We start from the raw sequence: 15,417 nt of genomic DNA, 5'->3' as shown, positions 1-15,417 counted from the left end.
GCGTGTCGGTCCACGTGTAGGTGCTGTGTATGTGCGTGTGCACACACGGGAGTATACGGCAGGTCAGTACACGGGGGAACACGGGTTTGTAGGTACAGCACATGTGGCGTGCGCACCTGCTCACGGAGCCCCTCCGCGGGTCACACACTCCGCTGAGCCCTGGCTCCTGGGAGTCAGTGTGGCTCTGGGGACCCTGGCAGGCTCTCGGTGCTGTAGAGGCTGGCGTCACCTTTAATTTTCTCCATCCTCCGGGTGGGGTGGGTCAGGCCCGGCCCTGGAGAGGAAGTGCTCACAAGTGCCAGGTCCAGAGCCACAGGCAAGCCCCCAGCGACCAGCCTCTGCGCTCCGGTCTCATTTGGCAGAGCCCAGACTCCCCAGTCATCAGAACCCACAACTCTTGCCATTAAGCTCCCGGCAACCGGCAAAGCAGGGGGGGCTGGGGCCACTGCTCAGGGCTGCTGAGCACAGCACAGGCTGCCACGGTTTGGTGTGTGTGGGGGGAGCGGTCTGCCGCGGCACCCACTGGCTGCCACGTGGCTATTTAAATGAAATAAAGTGGAAAATTCAGGTCCCAGCTGCACTGGCGGCAGTTCAAGGACTCTCTGGGCACACATGGCTGGCGGCTGCTGTGCTGGTCAGACGGCATCTAGGGCTCCTATCACAAGCATAGCCCAGGGCAACACCGAAGCCCTTGCACACCCGCTAATAAAACCTGCAGGCTCTGTTCATGGTGGTCCTGCACCGAACTGCTCAGCCCAGGAAGGGACCTGCCACCCTCCCACCACATACCGAGCACTGAGTGGCCAAACCTGGGGCACCAGCCCCCTCACTGGCCACACCCCAGGCTGTGCAGCACCAATGGTCATGCCTACATCAAGTGTATGTATGGACACAACTATGACCAGTGGGGAGCCTGGTGTGTAGGCGCCCTTTAGATGGGGTAGTTGGAGGTGATCAGAGATGGGGGGGTGCTTATAGACAGAAACTACTCCTAGCCACCAGAACCCCAAACTTCCACCTGGGGGATAAGGTGCCAGGGCTAGCAGCCCTGTGTGCACAGCTTAGAGAAACTTGAGACCTCCCTCCTTCACCCCATCCCTGGGAGGGGGCCGGGCTCTCAGAACTTCCACATGACCCCGTCCATCATTGCCCCTGGAGGTATGGAGTGATCACAGGGCCTCCTCAATGCCTTCATGCACCCCTGGGTGGGGAGGAGGGCAGGGGAGAAGCATCTTCTTGCTTAGATATTCAGACCTGAAGTTCTAGCAGGTTCCCCTACCCTGTTGTGAGTCCCAATAGGAGCCCAGCCTTCTCGGCACCCAGGGATGGCCCAAGGAGAGATGGGGGCTTTCCTGGGGCCTCGGCGCATGATCCTTACCCTCTTGCCCCAAGAGGGTTCTGGATTCACACCAGGACCATGCCACAGCCCTGGCCACACACCACAGTCCACATAGAGCAATGCTCACGCTGTTTAATGAGTCCCACGTGCCTAGTACGGCCCGCCAAGGTGGTCGTCAGTCCTCACAAAGCTGTGATTCCGGGCCCCAACACCTTTAATCCAGACGTGACAGACACTGGCCAGAGGTTACACATCCGCCTAAAGAGATCGGATGGGACTGGCTGCGGGTTCTCCAGGTGAGCAAACAGCAGAAGTCCACTTTAAAAGGGAAAGGAATTGCAAAATAATAATAAAATAAAAATTACAGCCTTAAGGGAAAAACCATTCTAAGAGAAAGGAGCGTCCCTAAAACTAAAGTGTTGCGTATGCTTAAATTATTAGGTAAAAACATTGCATTTAAAAATACCTTTAAAAAAGGGTACAAACTTCAAGGTGCTTTCATGTCGTGGCCTGTGGGGTCCCCCCACTTGGCCTGTAGTGCTTTGGGGGCCCATGTGGCCGAAGGGTGGGTGCCCGCCCACCGTGCCAGTTGGGCTGAAATGTAACAGACTAGAACAGTACAGGTTGCACCCTGGGGGAACAAGGCACCCGGGGGGGTACCGGCCGGCTTGCCTGTCTCCACCACTCTGCCTGACAACACCTATGGGGTGGGCAGGGATAAGGACAGTCCTCTCTTCTGGGGAGCAAACACAGTAATGGGGGCAGCCTGCCCCCAGGGAGGGTGGAGAACAGGCAGGTGGGCCATCCCTCAGTCTATGCTGGGGGGGGGTTCAGGAGGCACTGGCTCCGACTTCGTGTCTCCCCTGGAATCTAGCCTCCCTCCGCCACTGAGTACCATCTAAAAGACGGTGCCCAGGGGGACCTAGTCGTGCCGCACGGGCACAGGCGGCTCCTCCCCGCAGGCCTGGTCTGAGTAGGGAGGAGGTGGGGGCTGCTCCTCCCCCAGCATGTAGGTAGGGTGGCTGCGGCTGCGCTTGGCCTCTTTGATGTACAGCTCGAGGAGGACCTTGGTGGGCTGCTTGTCCACCCTCTCCTTGGGCACGCCATGGCTCAGCAGCCAGCCCAGGAGGTCCTTGCGCGTCGGGTTGGGCCCCAACATGAGCTTGGCGCGGCCCGGCTGGCTCTGGCGCCAGAGCAGGCCCACGTCGGCGATGGTCTGGATCTCCATCACCGCCTCCAGCACCGTCATGCCCTTGACCAGCAGGCTGACGAGCGAGAGGCGCAGCTCAGAGGGGGCGGCCGTCAGTAGGCGCCGCTGGAGGCCCTGCGTGAAGGGCACGTCCTCGGGCGCGGGCCGAGGCCCCTGCTCTGCTGCGGGCGGCGAGGGGGGCTCGCGGTAGATCCAGTCCAGCATGCCCAGCTCACGCACCAGCTGGATGCCCTCTTCCATGGTGGTCCAGGGGCGGAAGGGCAGCTCGGTGGCCTCGAAGTGCAGGAAGGACTCCCAGCGCTGGCGCCAGGCCAGCAGCAGCCAGGTGAGCAGCGTCTTGCAGCCGCCCCGCAGGGTCTTACAGCGGTAGTTGAAGATGGCATCGCCGGTCAGGTCGCCCAGCAGGGCCAGCTCTCCAGAATTCAGGGACAGGGCCGGGCCCCCCTGGTCATACACGCGCAGGATCCAGGTGATCATGAGCTCGTTGGGGTTCTGCTTGAAGCGCCGCGAGATGGCCAGGAGCTCAGTGTACGTGTAGTAACGGTCCCCCCGCCCCATCTGGGTGTGCGCCAGTGCTCTCTCGGCCATGATCACAGCTGTCCCCTGCAGCGAACGGGAGGAAGCCCGGAGAGGCACTGCCCCAGGAGCTTCAGGAAAGGACAGAGGCCATCAGGTGGGAAAAGAGCCACACCCTCCAGCACCTCCCCGGAGTGGGACCCCTCAGATCCCCGGGTGTCAAAGGTCCCGGGGGGCACTGCGTCCTCAGGGGAGGTCAGAGCCCAGTGCTGGACATCATGGGGGTCACAAGCACAGCCCCTTCAAAAGCCCTGACAGCGTCACTGCAGCCTGTCCCGTCAGCACCTCCCCTTGCCACCCCCCACTTCACAGGGATGCTGTGAAGAGCAAGTGAATCTAGTGCTTAACACTAGGCCCAGCTCTAAGTAAATGCTCAGCATTTGCTTTTCTAGTATTACTATCATCTACAGATCTGTAATGGCAAATTTATTATTATTATGGTATGAACAATGAGAGAGACCCTCTTCTGTCCTTACCAAGCACAGAGGGATGGCGGGGCTGTTTGACTCCTGGAGGAACCACCCGCGGACGGGAAGGGGTCAGAGAGGGGAAGAGCAAGTCAGCGGGGCACAGGGCAACCATGGCCCTCCATCCCTCCCCTCCGCAGACTGGGGGCCCCTCAGACCCCCCGGGTGTCAAAGGTCCTGGGGGGGCACCATGTCCTCAGGGGAGGTCAGAGCCCAGTGCTGGGCATCATGGGGGCCCCCAGTGCGCTTATCCACCTCCTCACTCGGGTCCCAAAGCCACCTGCTCCAGTCCTAAGGGGGATGACAGCGCTCATCCAGGTAGGACAAATGACCAACACCTGGCCATTGGGGTGCCAAGGAGCAAGCCCCCATCAGGTGCCTTTTGATGATATACTCTCCCCCCCCACCCCCAACCTCAGCTCCCCCTGACCACCCCTCAGTGTGGCCCATACTCCCCCTGCCCCCCTCAGCTCCCCTTGACCACCCCTCACTACGGCTCGTCCATGCGTGTCACTCGTATGATCTGCAGCAACTGACTCCAGCACCGTCCTGCCCCCAACCCCGGGGCTGTTTCTCCTCCTTCCTCTGTTCAGCTCCAAGGAGCACCCTGCTGAAAACACCCCCATGTCTGCTCTGCCCGCACCTCAGGTCTGTTATCCCCCCACGCATCTTCCAAAGCCTCCAGTTCTGCTCGTCTCCCCTCACCCGTCCTTGCCGAACAAATGGAAACTTCCTACTCCACTTTCCCAGAAACTCCCTCTCAGCAGCAACGAATGTTCAGAGCTCTGCAGGGGACACCTCGGTGAAGAACACAGGTCCTCAGACAGACACTCACGATGTGACATCTGAGCTCACGCACCACAGAAAGTAGCTTCTCCTCCCTCAAGTGCCTGTCAGCAGGAGCTGCAACCCCCAAGGACGCCAGAGAACACACTTGCAGTTCAGTTCCCAGCGTCCTAGCGCAGAGAACACTTGTTTCTTTTCAGATAACAGGTCTCTACGCCCATTTTATGATTTAGCTCTTTGAAACACTTGTGCAACATTGTCCAGATAAATGGTCCCTTTAAACAATGGGTACTGTGTACTTCAAGGGTAACTTTAATAACTGTGTCAGCTTATCTATATAGGATTCTTGGGAAGCTAAGCTCTGCTTAAAGGCACAAGGTATTCAATCTACAAAACCCTCAGTATCAACAGTGATAAATGCTGCCAGCTTGTTTCTTCTGACTTTGAAAATTAGATTTGATTAGTCCTTTTCCTTGAAACCCAAATACATGTTTTTTCTTCTTCTTCCACAATCCATGTATTCTCCATCTAATTCAACCCTTACCTTGAAGATGGGGAATATCACTGCTGTCCCCCCTCCCCCCCACAAATGAGCAGAGGATTCAGGCCCATATGTTCCTAATGTGTTGTGCCTACCCTACAGATTTAGAAACTGAGGCTCAGGAAAGCAATCACTTGACTAGCTCTCCAAGCCCATGAACTGCAGAGCTGGGATGTGGACCCTAGGCCCATTCTGGCTACATGTCCACTGCTATAAATGAACAGGGATTTGCACGTAAATCCCCAGCACAAACACTGGCACATAAATTAGGTCCGAGATATCTAATGTGATGTCACCCCTAATGAAGGTATTTTAGATGGGCGGGGAGGGGAAGTGGGTGGGTCAGGGAATGGAAGCAAGGGTTCTCACCAAGATGGGGTTGTAGTGGGTGGTCCCTCAGCTTGAAGATGCACCTGTAACACAGGAAGGACTTGGTGAGGATGGAGGAAGAAAGAGTCTGTGGGGGAGTCTGGACATCAAAACCAGGCTCCTCAGATCCCCAGGTGTCAAAGGTCCTGGGGGGCACTGCATCCTCAGGGGTGATCGGAGCCCAGTGCTGGACATCACGGGAGCCCTGGTACCCGCTGCAACCACATCCCAAGGCCACTCACCTTCAGGAACAGAGGCCAAACTAACTGCACTTAAGAGACTGGGAAACACAAAACCCATTAGGAAGGTAAGAAAGCCCCCAACTCTCCCTATGGAGACACCATGTTACCCCACCTCCCCAGTGTCACAGGTCCACAGGGGACTGTCCTCAAACCTACTACATGGAGAAACACCAGCATCTATTAGCCCTTGCCCAGTTTTACAGATTTTCAGCATTGGCTATACTTGCTGGTAACCGGAAACAGTGAAAGCTGCGAGGATACACATCCCTTGGAAGAACCTACTGGGAGATAAAAGGAGGGAGCTATTCTAGGAAAAACACCCATAAGATATAAGCAGCATATGCAATGACCAGAGAACCCTTTACTGCAACCATTTTGGAAGACATCAGCAGAGGAAGACATTTTGGAGAGGACTTCGGAACCACAAATACAATAAAGTGTTAACGATTTTCGATGAAATTAAAAACGTGCCTTCAAAACACCAAGCAAGAAGAAAGCAAACATGGCAAAATGTTACACTCTTAAACTTCTGTCGAGTTCCCCCAACGCTTGAGGATTTTAATAATAAAAAGTGAAAGAGAAATACATCGGACAATAGCGACAGAGGGCGCGCCAGTGATGAATGGGGGAGAAAAATCCTTTCACTCGTGACACGGCCATAGCTGGGATCAATTCAACGGTTTTCCAGGTGGCTGCCAGAAGGGAGAAGACACTCAGCTAGAGAGGATTTTTGCTGGGTCGTGGTGGGGAGATAGAAAACCAGCCAGGTGCCCCAGGGCTGGGTCTCCTCGGCAATCAGGAAACGGATGGATGTCCAAGACCCCAAGGACCAATCAGCCCAGAAGTATCCCTTCACAGAACTGATGCATGGAGTGAACACAAAACTCATATTTGGAGGGACCGTGTCAGAACGATTCCTGAGGGTAAACAAAGGCCCCATGTGCTTTCTCCTGAAACCACACCTACGTGGTTCTCAGAAACAACCCAGTAATTCGAGACTCCACTCCCCCTCATTCCTTAGAAAGCCCCGAGATCCTGCCTCTACCCCCCCCATAACCTTTGTTCTAGGTTGTGCAAAATGCCAGCCACGTGCAATCGAAAAAAACAACAGCGACTTTTAAAACAGCGTTTTAAAGAAAACACATTTAGCTAGCACAGGAGTGAAAAATCTCATAAAGAAAAACTCCGTGTTACACGCGTTCTCCACGCACCCCCCCAGCCCCCCCCAAGAAAAATGGACAAGATGGCGGAGCCCCGCGACGTGGGAAGCAGAGATGGCGCAGCCAGCCGGGCTGCGGAGCAAAGGCGCGCTAGCTCTGGAAGCCCTCATTCGCTCCGGCGGCAGGAGTATCCCCCGCCCTGAGCGCCCTCTCCAAAGGGTGCCCGCCCCGCAGAGAACCCCAGGCTCGCCTCGGAGTGCTCACTGGGGTCTCACAAAGGCCCTGACCCCTTCCACGCGACGACCTGGACGCCCCGCCGCAGCCCGGGGCACCTCATGACAGGAGCGACCCAGATTCCAGTGCTCACCCGCGCGAACGGAACACAATCAAAACTGCAAGAAAAGCTCACCAGCCGCTCCCTCTCTCGAAAGCATGCGCGAGTGGCCGCGCGTCCCGCTTTATACTGCGCGCCGCTCGCAGTGCCCGCCACACGCGCCAGCCCAGGCTCCGCCCCGAGGCGTCCAGCACACGCGCCGGGTCAGAAACCCAACTTTGGGGCTTGGGGAAGCGAATTATGCCCGTTCTCGCCAAAATCTTCCTGAAGACGATACGATGTTGTTCCTGGACTCGGATAAAAGGAGCAGTGGGATAGCGGGCCCCGTTGTCCTGTCATGAGAGTCAGGCAATTCTGAGGACAGCATCAAAGGCGGGCTGAAAAGGGGCAGGACCCCGAATGAGGACCGAGCCAGACCCGGAGGCAACTGGAATTGCCGGCGCGGCAGTGGCGCGAGCCGTGAGCGCAGGGGGCGGGGCCGACCCAGACGAAGTCCCGGCGCAGGGTGGTGGGCGGGGCCAGCGCGGAGATTGACAGGGGATGTCCTGGGGCGGCACTCGCGTGGCGCAGAATGAGAGGCTGGTCCCGAGCAGCGAAAGGAGGGGTAGGTGCCTGGTCGCCGGGGCGGGAAGGCTGGACTTCTGGATCTAAGGCAGGAGGGGGCTGAGTGAGGGCCGGATCTCCTGCCCTCCACCCGCCTCCCAGTTTAGAGGGTCTAAGACCTGGGGGCTTGGATTCTTGGTAGGGTCGGAGCTCCAAGGAATGTCTTTCCACTGACATAATTGTAAACATTTTTTTTTCCAAAGATAAAAAATGAAACTTCTTTACTTCAAACCCACTCACCAGAGTCGCCACTGTGGATGTGGTGTAGACTTTTTACTTTATGGCTATACACACGCATGCACGTATTATGGGTAACGATGCTTAACCCCCCCCCACTCCACTTTGTCCCCTAAATAGTCTCCCCCTCATCAGTACATACAGAGTGACCTCATTCCTTAAACAGTGGCAAAGTATTCCTTTCTGTGAGGGGAACACACATTGCTTAGCTGGACTCCCTTGTCATTTGGATTGTTTTCTTACTTCATGAAGCTTATGGTCTGAAGTAGAAGAGACCTATACCCTTCTGTTAAGAAAATGAGGGGCGCCTGGGTGGCACAGCGGTTAAGCGCATGCCTTCGGCTCAGGGCGTGATCCCGGCGTTATGGGATCGAGCCCCACATCAGGCTCTTCCGCTATGAGCCTGTTTCTTCCTCTCCCACTCCCCCTGCTTGTGTTCCCTCTCTCGCTGGCTGTCTCTATCTCTGTCGAATAAATAAAAATCTTAAAAAAAAAAAAGAAAAGAAAAGAAAATGAGGCATTGTCTTCACTAGCTTTTGCCTCACTGAGAGTAAAGCAAAGCCCTCACTGTGGCCCACAAAGCCCAGAGTGACCTGACCCCTGTTCCCCCTCTGCCCCTGCCCCCCCTCCCTTGCTCACCCTGCAGTAGCGCGTTGGCTTCCCTAGTCTTCTTGGAACCGGCCAAGGAAGGACATTTGTACCTCAGGACCTTTGCACTTGCTGTTCCTTCTGCCAAGAATCCTTTCCCCCAATCTATCCCCATGGCTCCCCTCTCTTCAGTCATGTGTCTGCTCACATGTCACCTTGGCAGGGAGCCCCCACCCCTTCCCAGACCCATCTCTCTTCCTCTCCTTTATTTTTCCTCATAGTACTTATCCCTAACATATCTCTTTGTTTGTGGGCATGTATTTTTGCCTCTCCGCCAAAATGTCAAGCCATAAAAACAAGGATTTGTGTCCAGTTTGATCGCTGCTGTCCATCCAGTGTCGGCCACATACCTGCAGCTCAGTTTTCACTAAAGATGAAGAAATCTGAGAGCCCTTTGTGGGAGAGAAGCGGCAGGATTATTTTAGCAACCCTTAAAGAGCACAAACTATGGACTAGGTGTTACGTTAAACTCCATCTAGGTTGAACTACTGTCATTACCCCCATTTTACAGATGAGAAAACAGACCCGCAGGGTTCAACACCTGGACGCGGGTCACAGAGCTAGTAAGTGGCAGAGCCTAGACTCAACCCTTCCAGCTTAGCCACTGTGTGAGAGGGAGGTAGAGGGGACCCCCACGTCGAGACCCTGTAGGGGGACCCAGGCAATGAGATAAAATTTGTACTTGAGTTTCAACCCTGCCCTGCTCAGCAAATGACTTGGATAGCAAAAATATGCTACATGGGAGGGGGCGCCTGGGTGGCACAGCGGTTAAGCATCTGCCTTTGGCTCAGGGCGTGGTCCGGCGTTATGGGATCGAGCCCCACATCAGGCTCCTCCTCTATGAGCCTGCTTCTTCCTCTCCCACTCCCCTTGCTTGTGTTCCCTCTCTTGCTGGCTGTCTCTATCTCTGTCGAATAAATAAATAAATAAAATCTTAAAAAAAATATGCTACATGGGACAGCCTCAAAGATAGGTAGATAGATAAATAGATAATTTTTAAAAAGAACAGCCCTGTGTCAGGGGGTGGTTAGGGGAGAAGAGGAGGTGGTGACAGAGGCTGCTGGTAAAGGCAGGAGGTGAAGTGTGGGTGCAGGGAGAATGTGCCTCAGACGGGGCTGATTATTGGGGGTCATGAAAGTAAAAGATAAGGCCTTGAGGGCCTGGAGAGACTCAGCTATTCAACAATTATTGATTGGCACCAGGAACCATTGGCTCAGTCTCTTTGTTGACCTTGCGCCTTGCATCTCTTTCTCCTGAGTTCCTTCCCTTACCTATGCCTCTACCCCGGAGGGCCCAAGGGATGGGCTCGCGGAGAGATGGCATTTGCATAGAATGCTTACCATGTACTGAGCTAAGAGAATATTCTGGGCAAAAAATACAGATTATTTAAATATACTAATTATTAATCTGAGTGGGGGGGATTCAGAGGGGACTGAAAAGGGCAAGACTCTCAGCAGGGGTGGCAGACTAGAGAGCAGGGTTGTCAGGTACTTGGCAGGGAGCCGTGGGAACAGGCCTGGAGAGGTGGAGTCATTCCTGTATCCTAAGTCCAGATGGCCTGGAGTGCCAGGATGGACCAGAAATTCATGTAGTTCAGATAGGAAAAGAAACCTGGAGAAGGAAGAGAGCAGAGGGGGTGAGAAGCACAGTTCACAGCCCACCCCTGATCCCGATTCCCTCTGCAAGCCCAATCACACCCCTACCCTGTCGCCAATCCATTTCCAGACCCACACCCAGTCCCATCCCCACGTCCATCCCTATGCCCACCCCTCCCCACGCTCATCTCCCCAGTCCTGTCTCCCACCTCAATCCCATCTTATCTGGCCCTGTCCACAACCCATCCCCATCCCAAACTCTATCCCACTCAGTCCCTGTCTGTCTCCCTGACAACCCATGCCCAAACCCAACCCCACCGGAGCCCAGACCAGTCATCAGGAAGAGAAAGACGCCGATCCATGCCAGATAGAAGCTGCACCCCAGCTGGTAGGTCATGCCTTCCTGCAAGTACTCACGGGCCTGCATCAGGTAGAACAGGACACCCAGGATGATGCTGGTCCCTGCATGAGTACGGGTGTGAGGAAGCCGGGCATCGGGTGTGTGCAGACCCCTACCCATAGTCGTGTGGCTGCCTAGCTCTTGCTCAGTGTTCTCCCACTTTCTTTTTTTTTTTTTTTAAAGATTTATTTATTTATTTATTAGACAGAGACAGCCAGCGAGAGAGGGAACACAAGCAGGGGGAGTGGGAGAGGAAGAAGCAGGCTCCCAGCGGAGGAGCCCGATGTGGGGCTCGATCCTGGAACGCCAGGATCACGCCCTGAGCCGAAGGCAGACGCTCGACGACTGTGCCACCCAGGCGCCCCTGTTCTCCCACTTTCTGTCGCCTCCCTGTACCTCTATGCACCGGCGGGAAAACGGGCTCCTGACAAAGTCACAGTAGAGCACACCGGAAGTGCAAGTCTTAGTCTTGAACCAGCCCGTGGTGGCATCTTAAACCATAGGCTTTGGGGCCAGCGGACCAGAGCTCTTGTCCTGCCTCTCCCTCCCACCTTAGGGCAACCACGCCATCCCTCTGAGCCTCATTTCCCTCCTCTATACAGTGGTGGTAATCACAGGACTCATCTCCTTGGGCTGTCATGAGGAGTTGTTGAGATTGGCCCATTTCCTGACACACAGGGAGCCCAGAATTGAGCTCGATTATTATCATTGTATCAGGTCTTCGATGTTGGGCTTCTGAAGAAGGGGACAAGAAGCCCACTCATTCTGAATATTTCAACTTTTAAAATTCTGGGTAGTAGAGTCCTGGGTAATTTTTTTTCTTTATGTTATTAAAAAATAACATAGGAAGTGTTTTCCATTTAACTAAAAGGAATGGGCAATTTTTTTTTTTTGTAGAAAAAAAAAAAGTCTTATATCAGATGACATAAAACAGAGGTGTTTTCTACCCTTTGTACCGGCACATCGGATAACACTCTTCGCACACAAGGAAGTTGAGTGTTGCCTATTCTTGGCTTTACTAACCTTCTCCGAGAGTGTTTTCCTAATACAATAAAAGTTGTGGTCAATTACTACAAATGCCAGGCACTTGATAGCCTTCATTTCCAAATTAAAGTGCTGCCCCACCTCCTTTCCTAAAAAGTGTATTTGTCATGCAAATGGAAACTAGACCCTTCTCCTCCTCCTCCACCTCCTTTTTTCTTTTAAACTAGACTGTTCTAATCGGAGTATCAATTTTGAGTTATTTGGGTCAGGTGGGAGGATTCTCATGGTAAGGACTTGGGCAAAGTTAAATAGGTACCATGAAGTACCAACATGTTCTAATTCAATCCTCACCACACCTCCACGTGGAAGGAAATTTTATCCCCATCCTACAGATGGGGAAACTGTGGCTCAGAAAGATTAAGTAGTTTGAACGCGGGGCGCCTGGGTGGTACAGCGGTTAAGCGTCTGCCTTTGGCTCAGGGCGTGATCCCGGCGTTATGGGATCGAGCCCCACATCAGGCTCCTCCGCTGGGAGCCTGCTTCTTCCTCTCCCACTCCCCCTGCTTATGTTCCCTCTCTCACTGGCTGTCTCTATCTCTGTCAAATAAATATATAAAATCTTTAAAAAAAAAAAGTAGCTTGAACGCAGAGCAGGTGGTGGTGGGGAGACAGGATTTGGGATGGGGTTGGAACTGGAAATGGGTATTGGATAGAGGTTGAAGTTTGAGTGATAAGGAGGGAGGATGGGGTTGGGGATGGGTTGTGGTTGAGTTTGAAAGTGAGGTTCACAGGTGATGGGGTTGGGTTGAGTTTGGAACGAATGTTGAGAATTGTTACGTACGGGGTTGAGCTGGGTGTTGAGATTTGGAAAGGGGTTGGGGATAGTAATGGGGATGGTTTGGAGATTGAAATGTAGATAGAATTGGAATGCAGTTTGGGATGGGGATGGACATCCCCAAAGGGGAGACGGGTGAGTTTGAGATTTGCTGGTGCTAGAGATGGGAGGCAAAACGGAGGCTGGTATCGGGGCTAGAGATGGGCTTGTGTTGGAAGCTCATATTTTTTATGGGGACGGTTTGGAGACTTGGAGGGACATAGGATTGGGATTGGTGATGAAAGTGAGGATAGGTGTAAGATTGGAATGTGGTGGGGGAGGGGACTGGCTAGCGTGATGGACACCAGGCAAGGTACTTCTCGCCTTGATTCCTGGGGGCAAAATCTCAGTGCCGTGCCTGCCAGGGCGCTGATGACGACACTGGAGAAGTCCAGCATGGGCGAGTTGGAGCTGGCGGAGAAGATGATGTTTGTAAGTAAAATGCAGAGGCAGAAGCTGGCGATGCTGGCGAGGAGGAGAAAGGCCCAGGCCAAGTCCAACAAATCTGGGGAAGGAAGAAACCAGGAACACTTGAGAGGCACTCGGGCCCTGAGCATGAGGGAGCCGGTCTCCGCTGAGGTTGGGATTATTCAAGAACCCTCTCCCTTGCAGATTCTTCAGCCTCGGGGCGCCTGGGTGGCACAGCGGTTAAGCGTCTGCCTTCGGCTCAGGGCGTGATCCGGGCGTTATAGGATCGAGCCCCGCATCAGGCTCCTCCGCTATGAGCCTGCTTCTTCCTCTCCCACTCCCCCTGCTTGTGTTCCCTCTCTCGCTGGCTGTCTCTATCTCTGTCAAATAAATAAATAAAATCTAAAAAAAGAAAAAAGATTCTTCAGCCTCATTTGAAGAAAATTGAAATCGGGCTCTAGAGAAGGGATATGAAGGCAGATGCCTTTAGCATTGAGGACACACCTTTGGGTCAATGAGAAAGGTTTTTGGGCAGGGAGAGGTGGGGTGAGCGTTGAGGAACCAGCTCTGTGTGATGAGGGCAGATTCCCGGGGATGAAAAAGCCTCAGGATACTGTGTAAGATCCTAGGGTTATGAGGACTGTGAGGTAGGGCGCCATGGAGGCGAGATGAACCGAGGCAATGAGGACGGTCGTGAGGCAGTGAGGACCATCTGGGGGAAGGGACCACTCTCCGGGGGGCAGTGAGAACTATCAAGAGAAGGGAAGACTAACCCAGGGCAGTGAGGACCATCCCAGGGAAGGCAGAGAAGGGTCCCTGGGACAAAGAGGAGAGTCGAGTCCCAGGAATGGTAAGCAGGCCTTACAAGCATTCTGGTCGTACTCATGTAGGCAGGAGATGTCAGGGCACCGCACAAAGAGGATGGTGTTGATGGGCATGGTCAAGGAGCCATCAGGGTGCCCAGGAGGTCTGAGTGGCACCTGGAAGTGGACCCAGGGCTGGCCCAGAGAGATGAGACCGATGATCGCCATGCTGAGCAGGCTCAGTGCCAGGCTCACCTGGCGGCTGATCTTCTTGGCTCGGTGCAGCAGCCGCCAGCCCATGGGCAGCTGTGAATGGCTGAGTCTGCCCCTGTTATGAAACCTGTGGCAGAGTGCCCACCCCCGGGGTCAAATCTGATCCAGCCACCCAGCCCAGCCACCCCAGGTCCAGCTGCCAGACCCCGTCCCATCCCGTCGAGACTTCAGACTTTCTTTTCTCTGTGTCTATCCTCCCTGCCCTGTATCCCCCAGGTCCCGCCTCTACAACCTGCTCACCCATGTTCAGCCTCTAGGCTCCCTTGCCTCCAGATCTAGCTTCCAGACCCTGCCACCCCCACATTCCCTTCCTAGGGTGAATCAATCGCAGGTCCAGCCTTTATGCCAAGTCTCCCCCCCCTGCCCAGAGCCAACCTTCAGATTCAGCTTCCTGCCACACCTGGGTCCAACCTCCAGCCTCCAGTATACTGGTTTTAGTTCTGGTCCCTGACCTTTGAGTACTGCCCCCGCCCCCCGAATTCTAGCCTAGAACCCGGCCCACTGCCTGGACCCCTGCCTCTCACCCGCCAGAATCGATCACAGTGGATCTGCTTGACTGTATGCTCTGGATATCGTCGTCTAGGGTACTTTGGTTGATTTGGGCGCTGTCCGCGGAGTCTCTGAAACTCTCCTGGGAGGTCCGGATGATTGAATCGTTGCTTTTGATACTGACCGTGGGGCTGTGAGTAATTGAAGGGGGGACATCAACTTTGGCCCGGATCGGCGATGTGAGGCCTTGAATACTTGAGCGGGGCCTCCAGGTCGTTGGCCGGAGGTTTTTGCTACTGGCTTGACTGCTGCTGTACGTAACTGACTCTCTGTTGCTCAGGGAGTTGCGAGTGGTTAATGGAGAATCTTGAACGCTGAAGTAGCGAATTTCGAAAATGGGTGGAACGTCTCGGGTGTTGAAACGGCGACTGAAGGTAACTGACGGTGCGTCTTGGATACTGACCCGGGGACCGCTAATAGTGGCTGCCGTGTCCTCCGTGCTGACACGGCGACTGCTGATAATGGATGGTGTGTTTTGGATACCGGCCCAGCGACTATTGGCTAGTAGGGGTTCTTGGATGCTCACCCGGCGATTGTGGAGAACGGGCAGAGAGCCTTGGGTCTCCTTTCGGGGATTACTGGGAGCCGCTGGAAGGACATCTGGCTGGGTGCTCTTGTGGTGAGGTTGGGGCTTCTGGAACATGTGGAAATGCAGGGCAAGGTCAGTCCCCAAATGAACTAAACAGCCTGCCAACTGCTTTAGCCCCTCCTTCCAGGCACCTTCATGGCCCCCTAGGAGTCTCTTGGTCTCTTTCCCAGGTTCAGGCTCTGTCCTTTGTGGTTTAGATCTCTCTGACCCTTCTGCTGTGTTCTCTGGTCTCTCCTGCTGTCCAGGGGCTGGCCTCAGGGCTTCAGTCTGGCCTGCAGCTGGGGGCAGGGAGAGGTTCCATGACAGTTGGAGAGGTTCCAGGAGGTTAGGACGTTGGCCATGGATTCATACTCTGCCCTGTGTGAGTGACATGGGGGCTGGGGCTGGGTCAGGGTGGGTTCCATGTCGGGTATGGGCAGGGTCAGGATCG

The 15,417-nt window shown here is 54.5% G+C and overlaps 1 protein-coding gene and 3 non-coding genes across 7 annotated transcripts; all 4 read right to left on the bottom strand.

Annotated features, from left to right (window-relative positions):
• Positions 1-1,456: 1,456 nt before the first annotated feature.
• On the bottom strand, positions 1,457-7,178 carry LOC113247282 (Friend virus susceptibility protein 1-like). Of its 4 annotated transcripts, none has more exons than XM_044380039.3 (4): positions 7,058-7,142; positions 5,289-5,332; positions 3,602-3,634; positions 1,457-3,196 (listed from the first exon to the last, which is right to left on the bottom strand). In XM_044380039.3, exon 4 carries the CDS (start codon positions 3,135-3,137, stop codon positions 2,262-2,264), a length of 876 nt encoding a protein of 291 aa, XP_044235974.2. In that variant the 5' UTR covers positions 3,138-3,196; positions 3,602-3,634; positions 5,289-5,332; positions 7,058-7,142; the 3' UTR covers positions 1,457-2,261. The 4 variants fall into 4 exon arrangements, with proteins under 4 accessions (XP_044235974.2, XP_044235975.2, XP_044235973.2 ...); XM_044380040.3 differs by having other exon boundaries at positions 7,100-7,117; XM_044380038.3 differs by lacking the exon at positions 3,602-3,634 and having other exon boundaries at positions 7,100-7,178.
• LOC113247350 (small nucleolar RNA SNORD88) lies at positions 3,263-3,353 on the bottom strand. Its single transcript, XR_003313229.1, has one exon. It is a non-coding gene; the product is annotated as a small nucleolar RNA SNORD88 (small nucleolar RNA).
• LOC113247349 (small nucleolar RNA SNORD88) lies at positions 3,738-3,830 on the bottom strand. The gene has a single exon (XR_003313228.1). It is a non-coding gene; the product is annotated as a small nucleolar RNA SNORD88 (small nucleolar RNA).
• Positions 5,404-5,494, bottom strand: LOC113247348 (small nucleolar RNA SNORD88). The gene has a single exon (XR_003313227.1). It is a non-coding gene; the product is annotated as a small nucleolar RNA SNORD88 (small nucleolar RNA).
• Positions 7,179-15,417: the final 8,239 nt, after the last annotated feature.

Source organism: Ursus arctos, unplaced genomic scaffold, assembly GCF_023065955.2.
Source record: "Ursus arctos isolate Adak ecotype North America unplaced genomic scaffold, UrsArc2.0 scaffold_19, whole genome shotgun sequence".
NCBI classification, from domain to species: Eukaryota; Metazoa; Chordata; class Mammalia; order Carnivora; family Ursidae; genus Ursus; species Ursus arctos.
The sequence above is the reverse complement of the archived record's forward strand: the minus strand, read 5'-3'. Positions and strand labels throughout refer to the sequence as shown.